This window comes from Hemicordylus capensis, chromosome 4, assembly GCF_027244095.1.
Source record: "Hemicordylus capensis ecotype Gifberg chromosome 4, rHemCap1.1.pri, whole genome shotgun sequence".
NCBI classification, from domain to species: Eukaryota; Metazoa; Chordata; class Lepidosauria; order Squamata; family Cordylidae; genus Hemicordylus; species Hemicordylus capensis.
The window spans coordinates 58,328,786-58,340,859 of NC_069660.1; the positions used below are offsets into that span (position 1 = coordinate 58,328,786).

Below are 12,074 nucleotides of genomic sequence, written 5' to 3' on the forward strand. Positions count from 1 at the left end.
CCTGGCTAGCTTATTGCTATGTTTTGAACCAGCTGAAATTTCTGAATGCTATTCAAAGGCAGCCATGTACAGCAAGTTACAAAAATCTAATCTTGTTCTACCTGAGACATGTATGATATGGCCAGATTTACCATCTCCAGAAATGTGATCAGCAGGCACCCATCTTAAACTGAGCAAAAGGCATTCCTGGACATTGCAGAAGCCATAAACAGCACCAGACCTAGGAGCACCCTAAAGACTGCAAACTACTTCTCCCCCCCCCCGCCCCCACAAGGGCAGTGCTACCCTGTCTAAAAAAAGGCCACTGGGATCAACAGTCTTACTGACTAAGAGCACTACAGTCTAGTCTAGATTTTCAGTTTATCAATCCACATCCAACCCCACTGTCAATTCCAGACAATGGCTGAACCCCCAGCTCTCCCTGCCCCCCACAAGATGGAAAAGACAACTCATGTCAATGAATTCAAGATTTCAAGACAATCACCCCTCACCACCAGCAGTTTCATGTAGATGTTAAACAGCATGGGAGATGGGAAGGAAGGACACCATAGGCCAAAGGCCAAGGCATCAAGATGTAATCTTCCACCTCCAGAATTTACACTACAGGAAGCACCAAAACTGTTGCAAAAAATGGTGCCTCTCCCCAAACCCATTCAAGCCATAAGGCTCCCATGAGCTCATGTCAAAAGCTGCTAAGAGGTCTAGCAGAACCAACTGTGACAGACTCCTACTGTTCAGCTCCTGGTGTAGATGACTGACCAAGGCCATCTCAAATGAGATCAAAAACTGGATTAAAATAGTTCCAGATAATTGGTTTCATCCAGGAAAAAAAAGGTCTCAGCTCAGAATCCTAAACACTGATGTCCAATGTTCAACCAGTGGGTTTTTTAAAATTTATTTTCAGGAAAGATCTTAACACAGCTGTTTTAAAACGTATATGCTTTTCTTCCTCTTTCGAGGAAGAATTTATCATCCTCACTACCTACTTCACCTGTCCATCTCTGACTGCCTTAAGCAGCCAGGAAGGGCAAAGATCAGCCCCACAACTCCAAAATTCTATCCACGTCCTTAGGCTGCACAAACAGAAATGTATCCATAACAAATCTACAAGCAATAACCAAAACAGTACATCCAAAGTTTCTGTGAAGTGCAAGCTGGAACGGATGTGAGCAACTTTACACTCACAAGCTGATCACAGCCGGCTACTAAGTAGTTCTTCCTAGCTCCCTGATAACCCTGGTGTAAAAAGGTCTCTCAACGCTTGGAACATATCCACTGGACGACTGAGCAGATGCAATGGTAGTGGAAAAGTTACTTCTTTACACAGTGCGCAACTGGCCTATGGAATTTATTGCCACAGGACGTGGTGATGGCCACCAGCTTTAAAGAGGAATTAGACAAATTTATTGAGGACAATCAACAACTATTAGTCTTGATGGCTAAATGCTACATCCAGGTTCAGAGGCAGTATGCCCCCAATCCCAGCTGCAGGGAACAGTGGTGGGAGGAGGCCACTGCCTCCATCATCTGTTAGTGGGCTTTCAAAAGGCATCTGGTTGGTCTCTCTCAGACACAGGATGATAGGGCTTTTCTAATAATAATAATAATAATAATAATAATAATAATAATTATTATTATTATTATTATTATTATTATTATTATTATTATTATTATTCAATTTCTATACCGCCCTTCCAAAAATGGCTCAGGGTGGTTTACAAAGAGAAATAACAAACAAATAAGATGGCTCCCTGTCCCCAAAGGGCTCACATTCTAAACATAAGACACACACAAACATAAGACACACACCAGCAACAGTCACTGGAAGTATTGTGCTGGGGGTGGATAGGGCCAGTTACTCTCCCCCTGCTAAATAAAGAGAATCACCACGGTAAGAGGTGCCTCTTTGCCCAGTTACCAGGGGGAAATGCTATGCAGGTGTATTTGCTGTCATCACTAAGGAGAGGTCCTAAAATGAGCTCTAATCAGTGTTCAGTTGGATTAATGATGACAGGTTTTTCCTATCATGAGTTTTTCTCCACTGTTGCTCCAGCCTTTGTCTCTGCCATTTCATTTCCATCAGATCCCTAGTAAATAAGGAACCAACTTGACTCTTACACATAAGAGAGGGTGCGCAGGAATGATTATGCCAATAGCCACAGATATTTGCCCATTCTAGTGACTGACCAGGACCCTGTCAGAACCAACAATGTCAACAGTAAATCCCTAAAAGTAATCAGGAATCCATTGGACCCCAAAGCTTCTGTGGTAGATCATCCTAATACAGGCTTAGTGTTCACTAAGCCTAAATGGCACCACGTAGTGATCTATCCAAGACAAAGGAACAACCTCCAATTCCTCCACACCTAGTTTACTATCATCCCATCCAGTTTTGTTTTGTTTTTTAAATCAAACCCAAACGCATCTTCTGCACAATGAGTGAGGCAAGATACTTGCCATGACAGCCATGAAATTCTGAACTATCTTGTTCCTGAAATCCTGGCAGGGGGCAAGGTATTCACTATAAACATTAAAATATTTAAGACGAACAAGTCTGGGGAACACCAATACCACCCCTGAGCTAATATTCCCAAATCCTTTTAATTTTGCATTAGACACATAAGGAGGAATTAGACTCTCAGATAGTCTTCATGTATCATTCTGACAGCAGCAAAAACTTTACAATTGTTCCAGAAATAAGTGTGAATTCCTAGTACTTTCAAGGTGGTTGCTTTTTAAGCAATCCCACAAATTTCTGATAATAAATTGTAATTCTTTGGCAGAAAAATTCCATATAAAAGGCCAACTTTGGAAAAAGAAGGGCTTTGATTGGGATTATGTGGTTTAATGGTTCTCCCAGGACAAGGTTTGAGAGCATATGATGCAGCCTCTCTTTCCACCCGCTTTTGAGGCAACTCTGGCTTCCTATAGAGAGAAGTAAAGGAAGCAGAGCATTGACCAGCATCTGGAGTCAGGAGGGAAACCTGGCCTCTAACTGCATCAAACAGCAGTGTCGTGTCACTACTGAACTGGTGCAAGCACTACTAGCAAAAAAATGTTGCACTCGCCTCAATTCTGTGTATTCCTACTGAAGCCAGAGTTCCTGACACAGTGGAATGATCTTTTAAAGTTAAACCAGTCTCCTGAGAAACAAGGAAAGACACACAGTCAAGTTCAGGTCCCAAAACAGTGATGTAAATGTGGCACAATTGTTCTGTGTTTCCTCTGAATAGCAGTTACCTCATTCAAACCTCCCTTCAGGTCCCACCTGAGGTCCCAAAGTGTTCCCACTTCAGGTCCCAAAGTGTTCCCACTTCTGGAATTTTGCAGAGGAGTGAACCCTATAAAAGGACCTGTCCCCTAGACACAGGTCTGTGACTTCAGCCACCTTGCTGAAGCTAAGCAGAGCCTGGGATGAGTGATTATCTGAGAACCCCTTGTATGCCACCTTGAGTCCTATGATAGCAGGAAGCTGGGGTATAAATGAAATCAATGAATTAAATATCCATCAGTGAATTAAACATTCAGTTCTCCCTGAGACAATAAATCTGTGCCTCAGAAGCAGGTGGGGGCTCACATGATTGAATGCTCCTTCCAACAAACTGGTATACCCCTTCTTGATTCTTTGTCACATTTGCTGTGCTTTGCTGCATCAGAACCCAGGATTTCTGTCTGTTCGTTGCCTCTAGAGAGAGATAGGTTTGGGTGGGAGAGGAGGGGAGGGAATATAGGAAGCAAGGGGAAATGCTTGTTTCAATTTCATATGTTCAATTCCCAAATGTACCATGACAATTGTTTTTCAAAAGTGCAGCTGAATTCCCTTCAGTGATTCTCTCTTATTCTTATAATAGTTTATGCAGTTCCCCAGATTCAGCCACAATACTGTCCATGATGAAAAACAGAACAGAAAAAAGTAAGTAGCATACTGTATGCAATTATCAACAGATATGAGGTATGTGTAGATCTATAGCCAAGAATAACACAACTGTATGAGCAGAGACAGGATTCCCATATAGCAACACTGTAAAAAAGCAGCTAAGATGATGCAACACACCCAAACATAAACTAACACAACAAACAAAAGCTATAGCTCATTTGCAGGCACTCTCAGTCTTAGGGCATCTTCACATGTAACACTAACTTTTCCTGAAAGTGTGACTGATGCCGTTAATGAAGAAGAGAAATCTGGAAGAAAAGTTAAATTTATACTGCAGCCAATGCATACTTTACATTGGTGTTAAGACTCATCGTTCTAAAAAGTCAATTTAAGCCTTACATGAAAATCCCATTTACTGAAATGTGAACACAGACACTATGAGGAAAGTGGTACTTAATCAATTGATACTGAAGGTGGCAATCGTGGTGACAAGGCCAAATTAAGTGTTTAGAACTTAGAAGGAGGTTTAGTAGGAACAGGAGGTTAGTAGGAGGTTTATCTTCAGTTTTGACCCCTGCTAACTTGGCAAAGAGGCACCTTTTAACGTGGTGATTCTCTTTATTTAGCAGGAGGAGAGTAGCTGGCCCTATCCACCCCCAGCACAGTACCTTCAGTGACTGTTGCTGGTGTCTATCTGATGTTTCTTTTTAGACTGTGAGCCCTTTGGGGACAGGGTTCCATCTTATTTGTTTATTTCTCTGTGTAAACCGCCCTGAGCCATTTTTGGAAGGACGGTATAGAAATCAATCAATCAATCAATCAATCAATCAATCAAATAAATAAATAAATAAATGCACTTAAAAAGGCTTCCTTAGCCTCCAACACCAAAGATAAACCTCCTACTAACTCTGTCTGGATGTATCATGGCTACTCCAGACAAAGGGAGAGGCCAAGAAAAATGAGCATTGATGTCTAGGAACCTCAGTGGTGGCTATAGCAGTTAAAGCTATGAAACCCAGAAGTTTGCTAGTACCAAAACAAGATATTGCACTGCTCTAAGACTTGATCGATAGAGCTCAAACTTCCTCTGCACATAGTCTATACATCTGTCTCCTTTATACTAACATATCAGCTTAAGGTACTAAGCATTCTACTCCAATGAACTAGGTAAAAGGTCAGAAAAAGCTAAACTCCTTCACAAATGTTGGTGGGAGGTCTAACTAGTAATCATCCCAACAGCACCCCTGCAAAAATTATCTGTTTGAAAATAGCACAGATAGCCAAGCACTCCCAAATTCACTTGGATTAACTTGGCAATGATTAACGATCTTCTGGAAAAGACGGCCAATCTGAGGCCTATAAAAACAGTGCACCTGCCCCATTCAGCATAAAGCAACAAGTCATTCCATTACACCGAACCGGGATCAAATATTGAGAGTGCAAGGAGGAAGCAAACTACTCCATGGGGTGAGTTGGTTTCCCTTGTACAACCTTTATTTCTGAACAAGTAGCATCCCACAGTAGGGGATGCCCTACTTAATGTAATGGAGCTCCATTATATTAAATTAGGCGTGCGGAAAACTAGCACCTCTTCTCGAGCTCAGATTTTAATCCAAGTCAAAGAAGAATTGAAGGGTTGTAAAATTCTGCTTTACCTCTCCTTTTAGGTAGCCTTTATTGAGCTCCCAAAGTTCATTTCTGGGCCTAGTTTTGGAAGGTTTCAGTGCAATCTCTAAAAGATAATAACTGACCAAAAAGAATTAAAATGTAATGACTGACAGTTAAGGTTAATTCTAAGTGAACTGTGTGTTTCCTCACTTCCTTAAGGGCTTAGCTAAACAGTGTTTTTAACCTTGACTCTGCATTAGTGTAACAATTAGAAATATAGGATAACTGTTTAAGAGTAAGGATGATTTAGTTTTTTGTGGAGACAGCACTGGGAAAAGTTTCTGTTTACCATTGCAGATACCTTATCCACATCAAGGAAAGACTAGGGGTGTGCAGGAACTGCTCCGGGGGGTTTGGTTCAAATTCTAACTGAATTCAACCGGAACAACCGATCCACGAACTGGTTTGTTAGAACTGTCCAGCAGTTGAACCAGTTTGGCCCAGATTGGGATGCTTTTAAAGGGGAATCTGGTAAGGATTGCCCTTTATGAGCAATGGGGATCCCTAGCAACTGAAACAGGGTTGAAAAGGGCGGGCAAAGGGCAGGCAGGCAGATCACAATACACATGGCAGAGGCACCCCTAGGCCCCGCTGGCACTTTCCCCATCAGCATAAGCCAGCGAGGCCCAGTTCGGGCATGCAGGGCCCTCCGTGGGCATGCATGGAGGCCATTTCTGTGACCTCTGCACATGCATGGAGGCCTGAACTGGGCCCCCGCCAGCCCCCAATGATGGGTGGGGCACCAGCAAGGCCCAAGGAAGCCTCCATCATCACAAGCGTAAGGTGACCTCTTGCCTTCCTTTCCCAACACCATTTCAGTTGCTAGGGATCCCTGATTAGGAATCACCTAACAACCAAATGAATAAATATACCAGAAACTAATGTGTACGTTGGAAGGGGTGGAAAACTAATATACGGCAGCACAGCTCAAAGCCCTGGGGGGTTCTTCCAATTAACTGCAAACATTTAAGGTCACTTAATTCCATGAAAATTAGTCTTCCCGACTTTTTCTTGAGATAGGCTCTTACCACAGAAGGAACTGTATTTCTCCCATTTGCACACCAGTTAAATGCACAAGTCACTATCTGGGGGTAGGAGAAAAAGATGACTACTACATTTGAAGAGTGTCAGGGCTGCACCATAGGGACCTGTCACATCTGCTCAGAGTCTAAAGTCAGGACTAGGGGTGTGCACTGAACCAGTTACTGCAGTTCAGTTCGAATTCAGATCGAACCAAACAGGCAGTCTGGTCTGTTCAGCTGAACTGGGCCAAATCAGATTGGCAGTTCTGTAAAGGGGAACCCAGTGAGATTTCCCTTTAGAAACAAAGGGAAAGCCTTCACAAAAGGCTTCTAAACAGGAGCGGTAGGTGGGGGGAGGCAAAATGCACCTAAAAGTAGATAAGGACCTCTTCTTACCACCCCTGGCCCACTACAGAGCTCACTTCTTTATGGGCAGTGGTGAAGCTCCAACAATAACCTGGCCTCTGCAGGTGCACAGAGACCAGGTCTTGCTGGAGCTGCACTGCCGTTCCACAGTGGGCCAGGAGTGGTGAGGAGAAAACTTTATCATCTGCTTTTAAGTGCATCTCGCCACCCCCACAGTCACCCTTTAGAAGCCTTTTGTGAAGGCTTCCCCTTTGCTTATAAAGGGGAATCCTCACCAGACCAGTCTGCCACAAACTGGTCTCATTTCAGTCCAATCGTAGACCAGCCAAGTTTTCTTGAAGGCTGGTTCAGTTCATCATCAGACCGGTCAAACCGGCCTGGGTCATGGCCAACTGGTGGTTTGTGCACACCCCCAGTCAAGACTGGGAGGACAGAGGAAAGAACCAGATGGTGGCGAGACAAGTCAGAACCAGGACCAGAAAGCAAGCTGAGAGTCAAACCAAACCTAGGGGTCAACACCAAATGGACAAACTACCAAACAGACAAACTAGGAGCCAGGTTCAGGGCACAAAGTGAGGGCTGACGACAAAGCCAGGGGTTAAAGCTACGCTGATAGGAAGTATTCAATACAGATCTATGCTTAGTTCATAGGTTAGATGCAGTTCATAGGTTGGCCACATGGGGCAGTTGTACAAAGGGTCTATAGCAGTGTGCATGGAACTGGCTGGCCTGGTTTGGTTTGAGTGAGAACTGCGCTCGAACCTGACCAGACCAGTTTGGTCCCGCCCCCCTTCGACCTCCCCCCCCCGTTCAGTTCCATTTGGGGGGAGGTTTCGTGAATATTTTTTAAAATTTCTTTAAAAATATTTACCTCTAGCACCTTCAGGGGACTTCCTAACGGCTGCCAGGGTGTGTGTGTCCACAAAGTGTCCCGCCAGCCTCGGTAATCACCACCGCGGCCTGTTTTGGCTCGCAGAGGCCATTTGTGCATGCACAGTGGCAGGCAAAATGGTCACCAGGCCTACTTACAGAGGCCCGAATGGGCCAGAAAGTACGGTAAAACGGGCTGTGGTGGTGATTACTGAGGCTGGCTGAGGAAGGGGGACATTCACGGATCCCGCCATGGCCTTTAAGAAGCCCCCTGAAGAGGCTAGAGGTAAACAATTTTTAATTTTAAAAAAAAAATTCATGAACTGGCGGGGGGGAGGGGTTGGTTCAACCCCGAACCATCAAACCTCTGAACCAGTTCGTACATCCCTAAGGGTCTATGGCTCTTGGACTCAGTCCAGTCAGTTCCTGCTGAAGGGCCAAAAAAGCCTTCCCCTCCAAGGAAGGAAACATCGACCCTACTGCTTGGAAAGAAAAGCACACACATCCTACAAAGGAAAAAGAAAGAAAGGAATTACATTTTTTAAAAAATACGGATTGGCATTGCTAGGGCTGCAAAGGAAAGTGATAACTTTGCCTTTGCCTCCCACTCCCTCTCCCTTTTAAAGAACAATTAAAGCAGATATTTGGATATGTTGAAGAACGAACTATATGGGTAACAGTGCAGAAAGATGGAAACACCCTCTTTCCAGGGTTGGCCTGCGAATGAGGAAGCTGCCTTAGGACAGGAAGGAAGACGGCCGAAGCAGTGAAGGGTGCCTCATGTCCAACAGCTGCCACCTCCTCCAAAATGTTCACTTTGCCTCCTCCTTACCAGGTACAGGTGGAAGTGGCAGTTCTGCCACTTTCTCCTCCACCTCCTCCCACTCGCCGGCTTTTGAAAAGGCAGAGAGTGGAAAATGGAAAGCAGCAAGCAGTAAGAAGAAGTGGCAGTCTCCTCCCTCCACACTTCTTTCTGTTCCCTGTACCTCTTTGTCTGCTCTTCAAAAGCCAAGGAGAAGGAGGTGGTAGTAGTGGCAGGACACCAGCAGAGAAGGGAGAGGGCATGGAGAAAGAAAATACTCCTCTTCCACCAATGGAGGGGGTGGGAGATGAAAAGCATTTCTCTTTGATGATTGGGAAGTGAGGAAACATGCATTCTCCCTTATTCATGGCAGTGGGGGAGGAGAAGAGTGGAGTAGAGTGGCTGGGGATCATGGGAGTTGTAGTCCAAAAACAGCTGAGCGGAGCTTAAGTTGAGCAGGCCTGCTCTACACACTGCCAGGGATGGAGGAATCTGTACCACCTCAGGCTTGATTGGGGCTTAGGGCGGGCCTGCCTTTCACTTTATTGAATTGTTTTTTTTAAGCCCTTTAATAACCATTGCAAGCTCCACAGGACAGGGAATTTGGTCCTATCATCAGTTATACCACAGGCACATAGGAGCCAGTGACAGTGACATACACACACACACACAACCCCTCTCTATCACAATATTACTGGTTGTACTTTAGGACAGGGAGATATCAGACTGAAGTAGGTATCTCCTATCAATGTTAAACTAAGCAGCCACAAACAGATATTTCAGTTATTTTATGTCTCAGCTAAGATTGAAATGAGGAAGAGCTTCTCTTAAAAAGTGAAGGCATCTGAAGCTTCTTCAGAAAGTAATTTTTCATCACTGCCATCTCCCTGCCTTCTCTTCCTACAACAAATTGGGCTTGCTCCAGGCTACCTGCCCTGCAAGATACACAGACCATGCTTCATTTGTAGCTGTAATAACAAGTGCAGAACAGACTGTGTAGAGCACAGAATCGATAGGCAGTATAAACAGGTGACATGAGATGAGATTAGACCATAAAGAACAGGTATGAAACTGCCCCGATCCCCTAGGCTGAAGTGGGTGACATCAGGGTACACTATTTATCCTGCTGCTGGTTTGTTTTCCTGTGGTTAATTGCATTTCCCCACTTGCTAACAAGCTCCAGATCTCCAGGCAATGAGCCATGAAAAACCAAAGAGCCTCAAGCTCGGCCAGAAAAAAATTGGGTCAAAAGTGGCACAAGCAAATTAGGCACCTGGCATGAATGTGGCATCTCTCAGGAAAAGAGACTCTTTTTTCAGGTAATTAAAAGCAAAGCAGCCAGCAAAAGTGACTCCTGAAGAGCCCCTGCAGTCATCAAGAAATTGATCCATATAATTACAGTTTTCATTTTTTGAATCCTCCCCCACCACACACACACATATTTTTATTTAACACACACACACACACACACACACACACACACACACACACACCCCAACACTGATATTTATTAAGAATTTTTATATAGTGCTTTCCAACAAAAGTTTGCAAAGTGATTTACATAAAAGGAATGATAAATTAGTTCCCTGTCCCAAAGGAATTTAAAATCTCAAGTTACAGTCTAATCTACCTCATTGGATTGTTGTGAGGATAGATATAACCATGTATACTGCCTGGGCTCTTTGGAGAAAGAATGGGATATAAATGCAAATAGGAAGGAAGGAAGGAAGAAAGCAAGGAAGGAACCACAAACAGCCAGTGGAAAATACATTTAAACAATCTGAACTAGTGCAGAGCATCTGCGCCCCTAGTTCTCCCTTGATGGACGATTCTCCTTGGCCCGCTGGCTGGCCGCTTCTCCTTGGCCTGCCAACCAGCCATCCCCATCACTAATTGGAAGCTCACTCACGAACTCTCGCAAGAGCTGCCACATATGGGATTAGTGACGAGTACCTTTAGGAAAATTATATGTATAGATGTAAAGTGTGCCGTTGAGTCGGTGTCGACGCCTGGTGACCACAGAGCCCTGTGGTTGTCTTTGGTAGAATACATGAGGGGTTTACTATCGCCATCTCCCGCACAGTATGAGATTATGCCTTTCAGCATCTTCCTATATCGCTGCTGCCATTAGGCCAGGATAAATAGAGGCAATTACTCTCCCACTGCCAAGTATAAGAGAACCATGATTTGAAAGATGCCTCCTTGCACAATTAGCAAGGGTTTCTTGCATTACTTTGTAAAGCACCATCCACACCAATGGAATTAACAGTTTGTATCAGAAAATACAACTTATGCGACTCTTTCACTGTTATTTCATTATGCTTCTTCAAAATGAGCCAATTAGTTAAAGCAACAGAGTCAACTCCCTAAAAACAAATAGATCAAATCAAACAATAGAATAAAAAGTTACTCAAAACAATTTATTAAAAAAAGTTTCTAAGTTTTTTAGCAAACAGATGAATCCCAAAATCACAAATGTTTGTATACAGAGAAAGTGGAAAGAGATTTAAACAGAGTGAGAGAGGGAGAACTTGTTACAAAATTGGCAGTAATCAATCAATGGTACTGGATGACTTCACAAGATGAATATTATGTACACGAGTAACTCCCATCAATGTTTCTGGCTTACACTTGCCTTTATTTTACTATTCACAGCCACATTAGATGATTTCTCCAAGTGCATGGACAGGGGGAACACTTTAACCAGGACCAGGAGTCCAACAGAGTCCAGACTGGCCTGCAAGACCATTCCCATGAAGGGAAATGTATGCAAACTTATTTCCTTGTATTGATATGCAGGTCAATCTTAACCCAGTTCAGTGAAGAGTAGGTACCTCAGGTCACTGATCATGTGTCCGGTTTTTTGGGGGGATCTGCAGGTCTTGGCAGAGGGCGTCCATGTTTGTCAGATAGCTCTGTTGTTAGAGGGGCTGTGAATATGCCATTCTGAACAGCACACTCTATGACTGCTTGTTCAAAATGGCTTGAATGGGGCTTGCCTCACCTCCTTTACGCTCATTGACAAACAGGAAAGTTCATGATGTCAGGAGGCTTCCATACTCCTGGCCATGTGGAGCACCCTGGGGAGGCTTCTCCAGTGCTTAGAGGCTCCTCCCCGCCCCCAGGTCCTGGCATCTGGGAGAGGGGTTTGCAAAGCTGACCGAAGGCTCTGCTTCTCTGTCCTGAGAAGGGCCAAACCACTCCCTTCTGATGGTAAGAGCCCTTTACATATTAAATGTCCACATAAAAATCCCTATTGTGTGAGGAGGCTCTTGATGTTCTGATACAATCAGTTTCTACATGTAATGTGGCTATGGCCAGTGTCCAGATAAGTACATCCGTGGCTATATACTGGGGAACATGCAGTAATGATAATTCAGAGCTTAAGGTGGGGTTGGGGCTATCTACATAGTCGCAGCCCATGCTGCCATGAAATTCCAGAAACTTGTACAAGGCATTCATCTCCTAC

At 44.1% G+C, this 12,074-nt stretch overlaps 1 protein-coding gene across 3 annotated transcripts in view; it reads right to left on the reverse strand.

Annotated features, from left to right (window-relative positions):
• TAFA3 (TAFA chemokine like family member 3) overlaps positions 1 to 12,074 on the reverse strand; it is a 145,636-nt gene that overhangs the window by 42,065 nt on the left and 91,497 nt on the right. For 2 of the 3 annotated variants that reach the window (XM_053251054.1, XM_053251055.1), the window contains exon 4: positions 3,578 to 3,685. The exons of the other annotated variant lie outside the window; for it this stretch is intronic. In XM_053251054.1, the coding sequence (XP_053107029.1) occupies positions 3,578 to 3,685 (108 nt within the window). The remainder of the gene's footprint in view (positions 1 to 3,577; positions 3,686 to 12,074) is intronic. 3 annotated transcript variants of the gene reach the window in all.